The sequence below is a fragment of the Equus caballus genome, chromosome 12 (assembly GCF_041296265.1).
Source record: "Equus caballus isolate H_3958 breed thoroughbred chromosome 12, TB-T2T, whole genome shotgun sequence".
In the NCBI taxonomy this organism is placed as follows: Eukaryota; Metazoa; Chordata; class Mammalia; order Perissodactyla; family Equidae; genus Equus; species Equus caballus.
Genome location: NC_091695.1, coordinates 12,103,606 through 12,122,341, shown reverse-complemented (window position 1 = coordinate 12,122,341; position 18,736 = coordinate 12,103,606). Strand labels below are relative to the sequence as shown.

Genomic DNA, 18,736 nt, shown 5'->3' with positions numbered 1-18,736 from the left:
TATAAAAGTATAATTTACCAAATTTCTATAAGTCATAGCTTAAGAGAAAAGAGAAAAACATTTCCTTAAATCTGAAAAAAACAAAACATTAAAAAAATCAGCAACATTTCAAATGAAAAGTCGTAAGATTTATAATCATCTTCATCAGTTCTTCCAGTCTCATATATATCAACTCTTTTTTTGTTAAAGATTGGCACCTGAGCTAACATCTGTTGCCAATCTTCTTTTCGTTTTTTTTTCTTCTCCTCAAAACCCCCCAGTACATTGTTGTGTATTCTAGTTATAGGTCCTTCTGGCTCTGCTATGTGGGATGCCACCTCAGCATGGCTTGATGAGCAGTGCCAGGTCCACACCCAGGATCTGAACTGGTGAAACCCTGGGCCACTGAAGTGGAGCATGTGAACCTAACCACTCAGCCATGGGGCCAGCCCCCATATAATCAACTTTTGATCTTGCTCTTTTCTTAGCAGTTTCATGAAGTCATCAGTTTCTCCATTAGAGTTCTGTAGTTTCTTACCCAATTCCGTTTTATGATCTGAAACTTTATCAGAAAGCTGCATTCCAGAGTAAATGTCAGAGTCCCTTCTGTGAATCTCTCTGAAAATGAAATATATTTTCAAAAGCCTCAGAATAAAACAATAACTGTCTGTAAATGACAAAAGGCTTAAAAATGACAATTAATAAAGAACCTTGCTTATTTCTGTGACATTCAACCCTTTAAGATAATAACTAGAATTATGACTGACAACCAGGAGAGATTAGAATTTTTGGAATGTTATATAATTTTTTATTTATTTATTTATTTTTTAAAGATTGGCATCTGAGCTAACAACTGTTGCCAATCTTGTTTGTTTTTCCCCTGCTTCCTCTCCCCAAATCCCACCAGCACACAGTTGTACATTATAGTTGTGGGTCCCTCCAGTTGTGGCATGTGGGATGCCACCTCAGCATGGCCTGGTGAGCAGTGCCATGTCCATACCTAGCATCTGAACTGGCAAAACTCTGGGCTGCTGAAGTGGAGTGTGTGAACTTAACCACTCGGCCATGGGGCTGGCCCCTGGAATGTTATATAATTTTTAAAACATTTACATCAATAACATTTACCCACACAATATCATAGGTCCCTAAGAAACAACGTTTAGTTATCACCTTAACCATGGTAACAATTAAAGAATTTTAGGTCAATGTAGAGAATAGCTGTTAAGAAGAACCTTAATACCTGTGGTTAAAGACCTTATAAATACAATATAAATTTACTTTGATAAAACACAAAATCCCTACCCTTCTGGTAGACTACTCAAAGAAAAAAAAACTTTCATAATCTCTTTACCAAAAGCAGACTAAAAGTTTAAGAAAATTATCCTTTTTTTTTTTTTTGAGGAAGATTAGCCTTGAGCCACCAGGCTGGCCCTCGAAAATTATCCTTTTAAGAGACAGGGAAAAAAATAAATTCTAATTTTGCATTAGCTTGCTTTTGATATTAAAACTTATTTACTGGGGCTGGCCTGGTGGTGCAGCAGTTAACTTCACATGTTCCACTTCAGTGGCCCAGGGTTCGCCAGTTCAGATCCCGGGTGCAGACATGGCACCACTTGTCAAGCCATGCTGTAGTAGGCGTCCCACATATAAAGTAGAGGAAGATGGGTATGGATGTTAGCTCAGTGCTAGTCTTCCTCAGCAAAAAGAGGTGGATTGGTGGCAGATGTTAGCTCAGGGCTAATCTCCCCCCCAAAAAAACTTATTTACTTAATTAAATTCATTTTAATTTTAGCCAACTTGACCATGCACAAAACTTTAGAAATAAATTTTTTTCACAACCTTTCTATAACTTTCTTTTACATTTAGATTTTTGTCCCTTGCTTTCTTTCTTCCCTTCTAATAGTTTAGGACAAATTTATCTTTCTTAACAAAACAAACAAAAATATTTTCATTCTTTATACCTTCTTTATTGAAAAAATACATCTTACTTTCCTTGAATAATAATGTTTTTCTTATTAATTTCCCATAGCTTTAATCACCTATTAGAATTTTTGACCCTTAGAAACCCTAATTTTTAAGTAAAAAGTAAGAAGTAAGCAATTACAAACTGTCTTTTATGTTAGCATTCTGTGGCTTGACAAATTTACAGATACTTTTTATAATTTTTAGAAATGTGTTATTTATAGTACAATCTTTTAATAAAACACAAGACATTGGGCCAACAGACCCAAACACTTTTTAGTTTCTCTGTAATAAGACAAAAGTAGGTAAATTTATATTTAGTAATTAATGTCTAATTTTATCTTATTTAGAAATAATGTAGATATTCAATGAATTTTCCATCATTTAATTGAGCAAAACTTCAAAGTTTCAAGTTCCTAAAGAGAGTTTGGAAGTTATTAAATGTGTGTCATAAAATATAATTATTGTTAAAAGTTTAAACTCTTATCTTATTTACATCTAAATTATTTGTTCCTGACAATTATCTTTAGATTATCTAAGAAAACTTCATGAGATATTAGAAAAATCAGCTATCATTTTAAGTTGTTATGCTGACAAAGTTGTGACAGGGATACCATGAGCTTATTTAACTAGTAAACCCAGAGTGCATGTCTGCATCATACCCATTGTTGATTATGTTAAGGACATGTCCATTTTCATCAAATCAACAATCTTAAATAAGCTTTCATTTACCAAAGATTATTTCATATCATGTTAATTTGAAAGACGTTTGGGTTAATTCCTATTACATTTAGAAATAATGTAAGCACTTACTTTATAAGCCAATTAAACAGAGCTCTTGATTTTTGGCCATACTCTCTGGAGGTGAAATATCACACGTACATAACACACATATAGACACACATACACAAAGACTTTATAGCTATTGTTTTAAAACTTTAGGACAATGTGCCACAGCTCTAAAAGTCTGCACAAAGCATTTAAAAAAGGGCCTTCTTTTCTAAATGTACAATTTAACCTTAGACCAATTTACCTTGCAGGGCGGGGAGGTTTTATTATCTTTTTTATTAGCACCCGATATTAGTCTCTAGTTCTTATCTCATACTTGGAGCCAAATTAATACCTAGTTTTTATCTCATACTTGGAGCCAAATTAATACCTAGTTTTTATCTCATACTGTGTGGGCTCAGGCAGCCCTACTGACCTCCCTTTTGTAAGTTTAATTACCATTGTCTGAAGGGCAGATTTATACGCTGTCTTACGATCAGGCAGGGGAAACCTTCCCCAGTGAGTCACAATGTTTATCCCCACAATACAATCTACAATATAATCATGCAAAAACAGAGGCAATCACTACACATAAAGCCCCTAAATATATCAATTTTCTACAAAATTTCATCTGATTTTCATCAACTCTTATACCTCTAATCACAGCTTTCATTAGGACTTTATCAATAGGTCTTGGTCTTATAATTTTGGACAGGGGTAGCATTCCCAGTCAGATATTTTAAAACATACTCAGACAAAGTTGATATAACCTCTTTATATAAAATTAGCTCAAACATTTCAACCTTTATAATTTTATGAATATTTATACATTTACATTTTCTCAATTTAATTGTAGCCTGAGTTAGGGTGTTAAGCTAGTCATTATTTTTTTATTTCCTTTTTTTTTTTTTTGAAGATTGGCCCTAAGCTAACATCTGTTGCCAATCTTCCTCTTTTTTTTTTCTCCCCAAAGCCCCCAAGTACATAGTTGTACATCCTAGTTGTGGGTCCTTCCAGTTGTGCTATGTGGGACATCACCTCAGCATGGCCTGATGAGCCATCTAGGTCCATGCCCAGGATCTGAACCGGTGAACCCTGGGCCACCAAAGCAGAGTACACAAACTTAACCACTTAGCCACAGGGCCAGATCTCTATTTCCTGTTTTAATTTGGCCTTTTCATAGGTATCAATAAAACAATTAGGATGAGAGCTCTCACAATATTTGTTTTTCCAATTTAGAAGTTTTTCCAATTTAATTATTTATTTATTTATTTATTTTCCTTTTTATCCCCAAAGCCCCCCAGTACATAGTTGTATATTCTTCGTTGTGGGTCCTTCTAGTTGTGGCATGTGGGATGCTGCCTCAGCGTGATTTGATGAGCAGTGCCATGTCCGCGCCCAGGATTCGAACCAATGAAACACTGGGCCACCTGCAGCAGAGCACGCGAATTTAACCACTCTGCCATGGGGCCAGCCCCAAGTTTTTCCGATTTAAATGATCCATCATCTGGCCACATTGATGAGTAGGACCTTAACAGTGACTCATACCAATAAGCTTAACCATGGATGCAAGAGGCATCCCCAAAAGAGATCCAGAAAGTTCACTCCCAAAAATAGTCTAAGAAAGCAAAGGCCATCATTGCACAATAAGCGACAAAGGTTGAGATGACAAAGGCCCCTAATGAAAGCAAATGGGGTCCCTTATGATAAACTCCCCTGAGAGCGGACATAGCAGGACAAAGAGAGTGCGTCTCAGAACCCCAGTCTACTTGACTGACCACCAAGATGCATGCTGGTACATGCATCCTCTGGATGGTGGAGACTAGAAAGGTCACAAGGCCAAGCTCTCAAGACATAGAACAAGACAAAAGAGAAAACCTCATCTGACATGCACATTATCAGCTTTAGCTAAGCCTTGGATCTCTTGGAGCCAGACTAATACCTAGGAGGGAGGTGCCATGAGGTTGGGGATCATGTGTGCTTTACAGAGTACCTTGTCATTGCACAGACATTTTCTTGAAGTTGACAGGGGGATCTGTGTCATCCACCTCATTCCATGACCAACTCATCCTTTCATGGGAGACTTCTTGAGGTGGCAAGCACCCTAATGGTTCTTAACTGCTCCACCCACAACCACCAAATTTGCAGCTTTTTGGCTTCCAAGATGACCCTTGGCATCAGCTTTCACCTCAGCATACTCCCAACCAGGGTTATAGAGATTCCTGTGTCTATGACAAATGACAAAAAAGAAAAGGACAAGGAGAAATAGTGACTATCTCTGGGAGGAAAAGGATCAATAATCAATGGGTACTCAAACCAAATCCTAGAGTCGTTGGCTCCAAGAATCTAGCTTCACCAATATTTTCACCTGCTAATCTAAACCAAGAAAATGAAAAAAACTACCACTCTTGCTTCCACTGGACCTTGAAGGCAGAGATCCAGGAGACTGACGTGGTAAGAACTCTTACCTCCTGCCGGCTCTTGTCAGGGGTCCAGGATCTCTCAGCTGAAGTAGGCCAGGAGCGAGCAGAGTCCAGTCAGTGAAATGTTATCCCATCCAAGTCGCCGAACTGTAGGGGAGGAAGACAATTACTTTACCCACTCTAGGTCCTTCTGGCTGACCTAAGAATTAAAGTGACATGAGACAGAATAACAAGAGAAAATCAAACAAAGCTTTCTAACATGTATACATGGGAGAAACCCAGGAAACTGGGTAACACGGCCACATGGCCAAAGAGCTTAGTTTAAATATCTTCAGCTAAAGACAAGGAGGATGTTGGGGGTAGTGATTTGGGATTTTAGAGAAGAGGAAGACAATTTACATGGAGATGGGAATGCAAATGTTTGTTAACAAGTTTTACTGCACCAAAAATGGGCTCGTTGGTGCCTTTCTATCACACCTATTTTACATCATACTGTAGCTATCTTATGGTGTTAGCTCCTTTCTGGAACAGACCTTCTACGTTAAATTCTTTTAGGTAGATTAGGGGAAGGTCAAACGTTCTTCCTGAGTCTTCTGAGGCTTTATTGTCTTCAGCTCGAAATAACTCACATACCAGGGTGGTGCGTCTTGAGGTGGCCTGCCCTGAACCCCATCAAAAGCATTTAACAAGACAAACTATCTGAAAGGGTATAATATAGAAGGAAGCTCTAACAGTCACAAAGTCTATATACCAAATAACGTATCAACATTCATAAAGAGAAGACTAGGAAATGCAAGGAGAATTAGACAGATAGACATTAATATTGGAGATTTTATTTCACTTTTCTTTGATCAAGTGAACAAAAACTAAGTTAAGACACACACACACACACAACACACACAAAACCCCACTAAAACCTGAAAAATAAAATGCACGTCCTTTACAAACACTCATGGAACATTCACAAAAATCACTCATATATTTAGTCACAAAGCAAATTAATAAATTTATAAGTAAAACTCCAAAAAAGTAGATAGAAAAGACAACATTCTCTGAACAAAAACCAATAAAACTAGTAAGGAATAATATTATCTGGGAAGTAAAAACAGAAACTGCCAGTGAGAAATCAAAAAGCTCTCTCAAACACATCTTTGGTCAAAGAAGAAATCAAAACCAAAATTGCTGATTGCTGAAGAACGTATGAAAATCTATGAGCTAAAGCAGTGCTGAGATGGAAATTCATACTCAAATACAGTAATGAACAAGAAAGGGTAACAATGGATGAAGCAAGCATTCTTTGTAGACAGAATTCTAAAGGGCTCCCCAGGAGTCCCATCTTCTGGTTACTTAATCGAACACTAATCTACATACTACTATGAAAGGATTTTGCAGATGGAATTAAGGTTACTAATCAGCTGACTTTAAAATAGATAGATTATTCTGGATTATCCAGGTACGCCCGGTGTCATCACATAACATCTTAAAAGCAGAACGAAGGCAGAAGAGTTCATGAGAGAGATGGGGTAGAAGAAGAAGCAAAAGACATTAGAAGAGGAGGGCAGAGATATCTGAAGCATGAGAAAGGCTTGACCCATCATGGCCGGCTTTGAAGACGGAGTAGGGGGCCTTGAGTCAGGGCATATTAACTGCCTCAGGAAGCTGAGAACAAGCCCTGGCCAACAGCCAGCAAGGAAGCGGGAACCTCAGTCCTATAACCACCCAGAACTAAAATTGAATTCTGCCAACAAGGAATTCCGCCTTGTGGAACCCAGAGTTGAGAAATCAGCCAAGCCTACTGGACTTCTGACCTGCAGAACTGTGAGATAATAAATTTGTGTTGTTTTAAGCCACTAAGTTTGTGGCAATTTGCTATGGCAGCAACAGAAAATGAATACAGCACTTAACTTAAGAAGTTAGAAACAACTCAACCAAATAAAGTCAAGGAAAGCAGATACAAGGAATTAATAGAGTTAGGGATGGAAAATGATTAATTAGGAGACAAACAAAAAGTAGTCAATACATCTGAGAGCTAGCTGAACTGTAATGAGTCCTGCATAACCTGGCAGGGAGTCCAAAGTGTTTCCTCAATTTCGTGAGCCTCTACTGGGCCAATGGCCAAGGATGGGCAAGGCAGTAAAGGACAAAACACATATTCTTAAACAAGAAAATCTTTTATACAACAGGCAAGCTTAGCCACTTTTGTAATTGCTAAAGTATAATAAGCCCAAGTAGGAGATGAGCGCAGAAGCATTTTCTTTCTTTGCTGCAAGAAGAATTCTAAGTGCCATTTACTCTCTGCTGCTACGTGGTCTCTGTCTTTCTGAGCTGGGAGTATGGGCTCCAATCCTGTCAGGTTGATCTGCTTAACTGTCTTCTTTCTAGCTTTTCTATCTTCTACATTAAAACTTTTGTTTTTATCTGCCAGCCTCAAGAGCTTTCATTTGTTCTCACTGAAATTGTCCAACAGCATACTGATCATTTTGGGGGAAAAAAGCAATGAAAGAGTCAAAATGTTGGCTAATCTAATTTGACAAGATCTAACATTCATTTGTGATAAAAACTCTAAATAAAATGGGTATAGAAGGAAAGTATCTCAACATGATTAAGGGCATATATGACAAACCCACAGCCAACATCATATTCAGTGGGGAAAAACTGAAAGCCATCCCTCTGAGAACAGGAACAAGACAAGGGTGCCCACTCTCACCACTCCTATTCAACATAGTACTAGAGGTTTTGGCCAGAGCAATTAGGCAAGAAAAAGGAATAAAAGGAATCCAAATTGGAAAGGAAGAAGTGAAACTCTCACTGTTTGCAGATGACATGATTCTACATACAGAAAACCCTAAGGAATCCATCAGAAAACTATTAGAAATAATCAGTAACTACAGCAAAGTTGCAGGGTACAAAATCAACTCACATGACTTGCATTTCAGGGCCAGCCTGGTGGTGTAGCAATTAAGATTGCACGCTCCACTTCAGTGGCCCAGGGTTCACCAGTTCACATCCCAGGCACAGACCTACACACTGCTTATCAAGCCACGCTGTGGCAGACATCCCACATATAAAATAGAGGGAGATAGGGGCTGGTCTTGTGCCCAGGTGGTTAAGTTCACACGCTCCACTTCACCAGCCCAGGGTTTCACCAGTTCGGATCATGGGCACAGACCTAGCACTGCTCACCAAGCCATGCTGAGGCAACCTCCCACATAGCATTACCAGAAAGGGCCTACAACTAGAATATACAACTATGTACTGGGGGACTTTGGGGAGAAGAAAAAAATTTTTTTTTAAAGATTCTATTTTTTACCTTTTTCTCCCCAAAGTCCCCAGGTACATAGTTGTACATTCTTAGTTGTGGGTCCTTCTAGTTGTGGCATGTGGGACGCCACCTCAGCGTAGCTCAATGGGTGGTGCCATGTCCACGCCCAGGATTTGAACCGACAAAACACTGGGCCACCTGCAACAGAGCACACGAACTTAACCACTGGGCCATGGGGCCGGCCCTGAGAAGAAAAAATTTTAAAAATAAAAAATAGAATAGAGGAAGATTGGCACAGATGATAGCTCAGGGCTAATCTTCCTCAAAAAATAAAAAAACAATAGAGAAATACAACGGATTATAAGAGAATACTATGAAAAACTATATGCCAATAAAACAGATAATCTAGAGGAAATGGACAAATTCTTAGACTTTTACAACCTCCCAAAGCTGAATCAAGAAAAAACAAGGGCCGGCTCCGTGGCCAAGTGGTTAAGTCCGCGCGCTCCTGGGCGAGGACATGGCACCGCTCGTTAGGCCACGTTGAGGCGCGGTCCCACATCCCACAACTAGAAGGACCTGCAACTAAGATATACAACTGTGTACGGGGGGGGGGGCGGTTTGGGGAAAACAAAAAAGAAGAAGAAACAAAGAATCTGAATAGACCAATCACAAGGAAAGAAATTGAAACAGGAATCAAAAGCGTCCCAAAGTATAAAACCCCAGGACCAGATGGCTTTCCTGGGGAATTCTACCAAACTTTCACAGAAGATTTAACACCTATTCTTCTCAAGCTATTCCAAAAAATTAGGGAAGATGGAACACTTCCTAACACATTCTACGAGGCCAACATCACACTGATACCAAACCCTGACAAGGACACCACGAAAAAGGAGAACTACAGGCCAATATCGCTGATGAACATAGGCGCAAAAATCCTCAACAAAATTTTGGCAACCCGAATGCAGCAATACATCAAAAGGATCATACATCATGATCAAGTGGGATTCATACCAGGGACACAGGGATGGTTCAACATCCACAAATCAATCAACATGATACACCACATCAACAAACTGAGGAATAAAAACCACAGGATCATCTCAATAGATGCAGAGAAAGCATTTGACAAGATCCAATAGCCATTTATGATAAAAACTCTTAACAAACTGGGGATAGAAGGAAATTACCTCAACGTAATAAAGGCCATATATGACAAACCCATAGCCAACATCATATTCAATGGGCAAAAACTGAATGCCATCCCCCTGAGAACAAGAACAAGACAAGGATGTCCACTATTACCACTCTTATTCAACATAGTACTGGAGGTTTTGGCCAGAGCAATTAGGCAAGAGAAAGGAATAAAAGGAATCCAAATAGGGAGTGAAGAAGTGAAACTCTCTGTTTGTAGATGACATGATCTTATACATAGAACACCCCAAAGAATCCATCAGAAAACTAATAGAAATAATTAACAACTACAGTAAAGTTACAGGGTACAAAATCAACTTACAAAAATCAGTTGCTTTTCTATACTCTAATAACAAACTTACAGAAAGAGAACTCAAGAATACAATTCCATTTGCAATCGCAACTAAAAGAATAAAGTACCTAGGAAGAAATTTAACCAAGGAGGTGAAGGACTTATGCAAAGAAAACCATAAGACATTACTGAAAGAAATTGATAAAAACATAAACAGATGTAAAGAGATTCCATACACATGGAGTGGAAGAATAAACATAGTTAAAATGTCCATACTACCCAAAGCAATCCACATATTCAGTGCAATTCCAATCAGAATCCCAATGACATTATTCATGGAAATAGAGCAAAGAATCCTAAAATTCATATGGGGCAAGCAAAGACCCCGAATTGCTAAGGCAATCTTGAGATAAAAGAATAAAGCTCAAAGTATCACAATCTCTGACTTCAAAATGTACTACAAAGCCATAGTGATCAAAACAGCATGGTACTGGTACAAAAACAGACACACAGATCAATGGAACAGAACTGAAAGCCCAGAAATAAAAGCACATGTACACAGACAGCTAATCTCCAACAAAGGTGCCAAGAACATACAATGGAGAAAAGACATTCTCTTCAATACTTCAATATATGGTATTGGGAAAACTGGACAGCCACATTCAAAATGAAGGTAGGGGGCTGGCCCCGTGGCCGAGTGGTTAAGTTCGCGCGCTCTGCTGCAGGCGGCCCAGTGTTTCGTTGGTTCGAATCCTGGGCGCGGACATGGCACTGCTTGTCAGACCACGCTGAGGCAGCGTCCCACATGCCACAACTAGAAGGACCTGCAATGAAGAATATACAACTATGTACCGGGGGGCTTTGGGGAGAAAAAGGGAAAAAATAAAATCTTCAAAAAAAAAAAAAAAAAAGAATGAAGGTAGACCATTATCTCACACCATACACAAAAATAGACTCAAAATAGATCAAAGACTTGAAAATAAGTCCTGAAACTATAAAACTCCTGGAAATTAATATAGGTAGTACACTCTTTGATATCAAACTAAAAATTATCTTTTCGAATACCATGTCTTCTCAGACAAGGGAAACAAAAGAAAAAGTAAACAAGTGGGAGTTCATCAGACTAAAGAGCTTCTGCAAGGCAAAAGAAATTAGAGTCAAAATGAAGAGACCATCCACCAATTGGAAGAAAATATTTGCAAATCATATATCTGACAAGGGGTTAATCTCCATAATATATAAGGAACTCACAAGTGAACAATAAAAAACAACCTGATCAAAAAATGGGCAGAGGATATGAACAGATATTTTTCCAAAGAAGATATACAGCTGGCCAACAGGCACATGCAAAGATGTTCAACATCACTTATCATCAGGGAAATGGAAAGCAAAACTATACTAAAATACCACCTTACGCCTGTTAAAATGGCTATAATCACACAGACTAAAAATAACAAATGTTGGAGAGGTGGTGGAGAGAAGGGAACCCTCATACACTACTGGTGAGAATGCAAACTGGTGCAGTCACTATGGAAAACAGTATGGAGATTCCTCAAAAAGCTAAAAATAGAACTACCATACGACCCAACTGTCCCATTACTGGGTGTCTACCCAAACAATTTGAAACGAACAATCCAAAGTATAACACATGCATCCCTATGTTCACTGCAGCACTATTCTTAATAGCCAAGACATGGAAACAATCCAAGTGCCCATCAACAGATGATTTGATAAAGATGTGGTATATGTATATACAATAGAATACTACTCAGCTGTAAAAAAGACAAATTCATCCCATTTGCAATAACGTGGAAGGACCTGGAGGGAATTATGCTAAAAGAAATAAGCCAGACTGAGAAAGACAAACACAAGATGATTTCTCTCATATGTGGAATATAAAGTAGCACATGGACAAAGAAAACAGTTCAGTGGTCACCTGGGGAAAGGGGGTGGGGGATGGGCACAGGGGGTGAAGGGGAGCACTTGTGTGGTGACAGACAAGAAATAATGTACAGCTGAAATCTCACATCGATGTAAACTTTTATGAACTCAATTAAAAAAAAGAAAGAAATCAGTTGCAGTTCTATACACTAACAACAAACTAGCAGAAAGAGAACTCAAGAATACAATCTCATTTACAACTGCAACAAAAAGAATAAAATGTCTACAAATAAACTTAACCAAAGAGGTGAAAGACCTACACACTGAAAACTATAAGACATTATTGAAAGAAATTGAAGAAGACATGAAGAAATAGAAAGATATTCTGTGCTCATGGGTTAGAAGAATAAACGTAGTTAAAATGTCCATACTTCCTAAAGCAATCCACAGATTCAGTGCAATCCCCATCAGAATCCTAATGACATTCTTCACAGAAATAGAACAAAGAATCCTAAAATTCATGTGGAACAACCAAAGACCTTGAAGAGCCAAAGCAACCCTGGGAAAAAAGAACAAAGCTGGAGACATCACAATTCCTGACTTCAAAATATGCTCCAAAGCTATGGTAATCAAAACAGCATGGTACTGGTACAAAACAGGCACACAGATCAATGGGACAGAATTGAAAGCCCAGAAACAAAACCACATATCTACGCACAGCTAATCTTCGACAAAGGAGCCAAGAACATACAATAGAGAAAGGAAAGTCTCTTCACTAAATGGTGTTGGGAAAACAGGACAGCCACATGCAAAAGAATGAAAGTAGACCATTATCTTTTGCCATGCACAAAACTTAACTCAAAATGGATTAACAACTTGAATGTACGACCTGAAACAATAAAACTCCTAGAAGGAAATATAGGTAATACACTCTTTGACATTGGGCTTAGCAGTATGTTTTCAAATACCATGCCTACTTGGGCAAGGGAAACAAAAGAAAAAAAAAAAAAGAAAAGAATAAAAGAAAAAAAAAATTTTCATCAGACTGAAAAGCATCTGCAAGGCAAAGGAAACCATGAACAAAACGAAATGATAACTCACCAATTGGGAGAAAATATTTGCAAATCATATATCCAATAAGGGGTTAATTTCTTTTTTTTTTAAGATTTTTAATTTTTTTCCTTTTTTTCCCCAAAGCCCCCCAGTCCACAGTTGTATATTCTTCATTGTGGTCCTTCAAGTTGTGGCATGTGGGATGCTGCCCCAGCATGGCCTGACGAGCAGATCCACGTCCACGCCCAGGATTCGAACCAACGAAATACTGGGCTGCCTGCAGTGGAGTGTGCAAACCCAACCACTCGGCCACGGCACCAGCCCCAATTTCTAAAATATATAAAGAACTCATACAACTCAACAACAAAGAAACAACCTGATCAAAAAACCAGAAGAGAATATGAATGGACATTTTTCCAAAGAAGATACACAGCTGGCCAACAGACCCATGAAACAATATTCAACATCACTAATTATTAGGGAAATGTGAACCAAAACTACAATGAGATATCACCTTACACCAGTCAGAATGGCTATAATTACCGGGACAAAAAACAATAAATGTTGGAGAGGATGTGGAGGAAAGGGAACCCTCGTACACTGCCGGTGGGAATGCAAACTGGTGCAGCTAGGATGGAAAACAGTATGGAAATTTCTCAAAATATTAAAAATAGAAATACCATACAATCCAGCTATCTCACTACCAGGTATTTATCCAAAGAACTTGAAATCAATGATCCAAAGAGATTTATGCATGCCTATGGTCATTGCAGCGTTATTCACAATAGCCCAGATGTGGAAGCAACCCAAGTGCCCATCAACTGATGATTGGATAAAGAAGATGTGGTGTATACATACAATGGAATACTACTCAGCCAGAAAAAAAGACAAAATTTAAAGGGTGAAGTGGTGCACCTACAACATGACTAACAATAATGTACAACTGAAATTTCACAAGGTTGTAAACTATCATAATCTTAATAAAAAGAAAAAAAAAGTCAAAATTGTCCCATTTCCAACAACATAGATGGACCTCCAGGGTATGATGTTAAGTGAAATAAGCCAGACAGAGAAAGAAAAATACTTCATGATTTCACTCATATGTGGAAGATAAACAAACACATGGATAAAGAGAACAGATTAGTGGTTACCAGAGGGGAAGGGGGTTAGGGGGTGGGCAAAGGGGGTAAAGGGGCACATATCTATGGTGACGGATGAAAACTAGACTACTGGTGGTGAGCACCATGCAGTCTATACAGAAATTGACATATAATAATGTACATACACTTGAAATTACACCATGTTATAAACCATTATGATCTCAATAAAATTACTGAAAAAAATGTTGGCTAATTTAATCAGGAAAAAAGGGAGAAGATACAAATGCTCAAAATAAGCAATGATTAATGAGAAATACCAGATTCAGCATATATAAAAAAGAATCCTAAGAGGCTACTTTGCGGGGCTGGTCCCGTGGCCGAGTGGTTGGGTTCATGTGCTCTGCTTCGGCGGCCCAGGGTTTTGGATCCTGGGCGTGGACATGGCACCGCTCATCGGGCCATGCTGGGGCGGCATCCCACATGCCACAGCTGAAAGGACCCGCAACAAAAAAATATACAACTATGTACCAGGGGCTTTGGGGAGAAAAAGGAAAAATAAAATGTTTAAAAAAAAAAAAGAGGCTATTTTGCTTAGTTCTGTGAATTGAATTCGAAAATTTGGATCAAATAAATAATTTCTAGATAAAGTCAATTATCAAAAGACATGGAAAATTGAGACAAATTGCCTTCAAAGAAATAGGGAATGTTGTCAAAAAGCAAACCCTTAAAAAAGCACCAGTTTCACAGGGTTATTCTACCAAAACTTTAAGAGACTGTTGCAATGCTATGTAAATTGCTCTAGAGGATTCAAAAGGAAGAATAGGGGGCTGGCCCAGTGGCATAATGGTTGAGCTTGCATGCTCCACTTCGGCGGCCCAAGGTTTGCAAGTTTGGATCCCGGGCACGGACCTAGCACCGCTTGTCAAGACATGCTGTGGCAGCGTCCCACATAAACTAGAGGAAGATGGGCACAGATGTCAGCTCAGTGACACTCTTCCTCAAGCAAAAAGAGGAAGACTGGCAGCAGATATTATCTCAGGGCCAATCTTCCTCACAAAAAATTAAGTTAAATTAAAAAATAAAAATAGAAAATTAATTGTATAATACTTTGGAAGGTAATAAAGGCTAAGGAGAAAAATAAAGTGAGGAGGGGGACTAGGCAGTGCCAGGTTGGTCTTGAAATTTATCACAATGAGCCAGTGAGGAGGGTTTATTCACCCCAACTTCAGCACAAAGAGCTTAAATGATTTGCCCAAGGTCATTGCCAACTTGCAAGCAGCAGAAGCAGCATTAAAAACTGGGAAAAAAGTTACTGGACCTTTGATCTCTCTCTTGGGTCAGACTGCCTCCCAGCCCAGGAGTCTTCTAACTGGCAAATCCACTCATCTTCCTCTGGATTTCATTATCATAATTGGCCTCTTGGTAGCTTTTGACATTACTGAACATCCTTCTCTTTCCAACCTTTCTCTTGACTTCAGTGACACTATGCTGTTCTAGTCGCTGCCCTCCCCAATGAGTTCTGCCTCTTCTGATTTTTCTTGTTCCTCTCACCACTTGAATACGGATCACCAAATACAACCCGTCTTATGGTCGCCATATTGAACTATATCAGGGATCACCTTTCATTCAGACAATAGTCTTTGTGAATGGCCCCCTTTGGAGTTGTGCAGTGTACAGCTTGGGCAGCTGTATATAGCAGCCCTAGACATTTTGCACTTCTCTTAATCTATGCTACTGACTTCAGTTCCCTCTCTGCAGATTCTCCCCAAAACTTCACAAGCAGCTTTTATCCTGCACCATTGGAGAATATGCTGGAGCAACCTGCGTCCATCACCCAACCACCCACCCTTGCAAGAGGCTCTGTACCTCTCAGTGCCCACAGGCATCAGTGGGGCAAAGATAGTGGATATTCTTGGCACCACCAGTGTACAAATCCACGAATAAAGAGTCCCCTTGCTCAAGGTCTCTATGGTTACACACCAGACATTGTCTGGTTAGACACTGTTGTTAGACATCAATTGTATTGATGTCTAAAAAATTTCTGGTTTTATTTAGAATCAACTTGTAAGTTTCCTATAACTCCAAAAGCTATAATTTGGTATTATATTTTTGTGTGCCAAGCTGGGTGGGCATATTATTTCATCCAATCTTCACAACAGCCGTGTGAAGTAGACATTACTCTGCTCATTTGCCTAAGGCTCAAAGCAGATCTGCCCAAGGTCACCCAGTTAATAACCGATAGAGGTGGAATCTGGACCAGGTCCATAGGACTTCAAAGCCCGCGCTCCTTCCGGCTCCGTAAACTCACCCAACACTGTGCTGAGTACAGGCCAATATTAATTAAAACTAACATTTGTCTTCAATATAGACTTTTTAAAAAAATCTTACTCTGTGCAGTTTCACTTAATGCTCAATAATAACCCTGAGAAGTAGGGAGTAGTGTTAGATTTAGATACAAAAAGAAAATAGAATATAAAATGAATCATTTGGATACAAAGGAGAACCAGGAGCCCTATACAAGTCTTCTCTTGGTACTTTGCTCTCCATGCCTGCTCTGCCACACCAAGTGTTGTTTGATACAGAACATGTGAGCTGGGGGCTGAAGGGGTAAAGACAAAGCCTTTTTCTTTTTGCCTCTGACAAATAAAAATGGCAAGTAATAGGATATATTGGAGTATATGAGGAAGCCATTTGGTGTAAACCTAATTCGGCCTGACCTTGTCTTCCAAAAGGGCCTGACCGAGGCTGTCGAGCATGCATTGTATATCTGCTTTAGACATTCCCTATGGTGAGAACAAAAGCCCTTGAGATAAAGGTGCAACTTCCCTCCCCCTCCCAACGTTGGCATTTCCTTAAGGATTAAGCATCTTTCCTTAGGCTAGGAACTGATTGCTGCGCTCACCTGTGACCACCCAGCTCAAGACAACAGACTTGCTTCCTGCTGCGCCCTCTGAGATAGCAGACCCACTACCTGCTGTGTCCATCAAGTGCTGTGCCAACAGGGCAATCTTGTGACTACTGAGGGAGGGACATTTCAATCATATGTGAAACAGCCTGTTTGGGGGTATATAACCACTCTGTACACCTCACTTCTTTGGTGCCCTTTCTTCCTTCAAGAAGAAAGGCCCCAGGCCATGGTCCTCAGATTTTAGCTCAGAATAAACTCTCCCAAATTTTCATTTATAGATTGGTTATGGATTATTTTCATCGACACCTCTAATAGCCTGTAGCCTGGTGGGCACTCCAGTAATAATTCTTTCATGCAATAAATATTTATTGAGCATCTAGTATGTGCCAGGCACTGAATATACAGCAATGAACTAAGGCTGTCCTGGTTCCTGAACTCATGGGGCTTACATTCCACTGGAGGAAACAAAAAGTAAATTTCAGACATCTATAAGTGCTACAGGACGATGTGGTAGGAAATAGGGGGAGGTAAATTTAGATAGAGGTCAGAGAAGGCATTTCTGAGAAGGTAACATTAATTGAATGCATGCATGAATCAGACTTATCCAGTTTTTGTTAGTCGTTAGATTGTTTACAGTTCTGACAAACATCCTTTAGATCTTGCTGGTGCCCAAAGGGCAAGTGCAGAGGCAAGGCATAACGAAGAAGCTTTTTCAATTCTTTTTATTCCTCTGACCTTGCCTTTGCTGTCACGGTTACACCCCCCATTGTCACGCCCATCCTTCTTCCGGGAGCTTCCAGGCTGCGCAAGCGCAAGAGAAACCGCCGCGCCTAGCGGAGGGCGTGGAGCCTACGACAAGGCGCATGCGCTCCCGGCCCGTAAGCCCCGCCCCGCCGTCTGCGCCCGCTCGCGAGCGCCTGCCGTTTCTCGGGGCGGGGCGGTGGGCGGGGACGGGGCGGGGAGGAGCGCGCCGGTGCGTGCGTGCGCGCGCGGCGCGGGCGGGTCAGTGAAGCCGGCGGCCCTGGCACGTGATCCGGGACCGGCTCGGTCGCTTGGTGGCTCCTTCTGTCTGTCCGTCCGCGGGTGCCATCATGGCGGACGCGGCCAGTCAGGTGCTCCTGGGCTCCGGTCTCACCATCCTGTCCCAGCCGCTCATGTACGTGAAGGTGCTCATCCAGGTATGAGTCGTCGCCGTTCCCCGCCCCGCCTGGCGCCCCGTTCGGTCGCCGCTGCCCACGGCGCCTGGGGATCGGCTCCAGCCTTCCCGGGCCTTCGGTTTCCCGAGATGCCGCTCCTCTGCTGCCCCGTCCTTCCCCGCAGGGCCCGCTTTCCCCGCCCGCGGCCCGTCCACAGCCCGTGGGCCTCCCCGAGCTGTCGCCTCCCCGCCAGGCGCTGCGGCCCGCTCCTGTCCCCGCAGCCAACTGCCGCCCTGCCCTGTCCTGCGGCTCCTCTCAACTTTGTTTTTTCTTCCCTGAGGTTGATCCTGGCTGGTCTCCACCGGGGGCTTCCCCACCTGCCCCTTCGCCCCGCTGAAATTAGCGTTCACCTCTCCTCCCCCGCCCCAGACGCACGACATGAAATCTGTTGAAGACAAATTTGAAATTAGAGGGGAGCCAACATTTTAATGGCTATTTTTCTTTTTTTTGCTGATACTGCCGCTCTTCTGTTCCGAGATTTTAGCACCAGATACCCAGATAAACACAAGGAGCTCATTCAGCAGTGGTGATGAAGTGGTCGCTGAGTCCAATTTCGGAAGGATCCGCTGAGCGCTCTCCAGCAGCAGCTCATAACAGTGAAAATCACATCTGTCTGAGCCGGGAGTCAGCTCAGCTGAAAGAGTTTTAGCGAGTTTCAGCACATATATTAGTTTCTCATCTACTGTGAAATAATTCTTAAGTGGTGTTTTATATTCAC

General features: G+C 40.7%; 1 protein-coding gene and 1 long non-coding RNA gene across 5 annotated transcripts in view; one reads left to right on the top strand and one right to left on the bottom strand.

The window, feature by feature from the left end:
* Nucleotides 1-516: 516 nt before the first annotated feature.
* On the bottom strand, nt 517-17,653 carry LOC111775905 (uncharacterized). Of its 2 annotated transcripts, none has more exons than XR_002811882.2 (3): nt 17,558-17,653; nt 5,178-5,279; nt 517-597 (listed from the first exon to the last, which is right to left on the bottom strand). It is a non-coding gene; the product is annotated as an uncharacterized lncRNA (long non-coding RNA). The 2 variants fall into 2 exon arrangements; XR_011423868.1 differs by lacking the exon at nt 517-597 and adding an exon at nt 3,663-4,937.
* The window catches only part of MTCH2 (mitochondrial carrier 2), a 27,686-nt gene continuing 26,575 nt past the window's right edge, over nt 17,626-18,736 (top strand). For 2 of the 3 annotated variants that reach the window (XM_014729457.3, XM_001492546.5), the window contains exon 1: nt 17,634-18,000. In XM_014729457.3, the coding sequence (XP_014584943.3) occupies nt 17,914-18,000 (87 nt within the window). In that variant the 5' untranslated portion in view covers nt 17,634-17,913. Of the gene's footprint in view, nt 18,001-18,736 lie in introns of all 3 variants that reach the window. The other variant, XM_005598110.4, reaches the window with a different exon arrangement.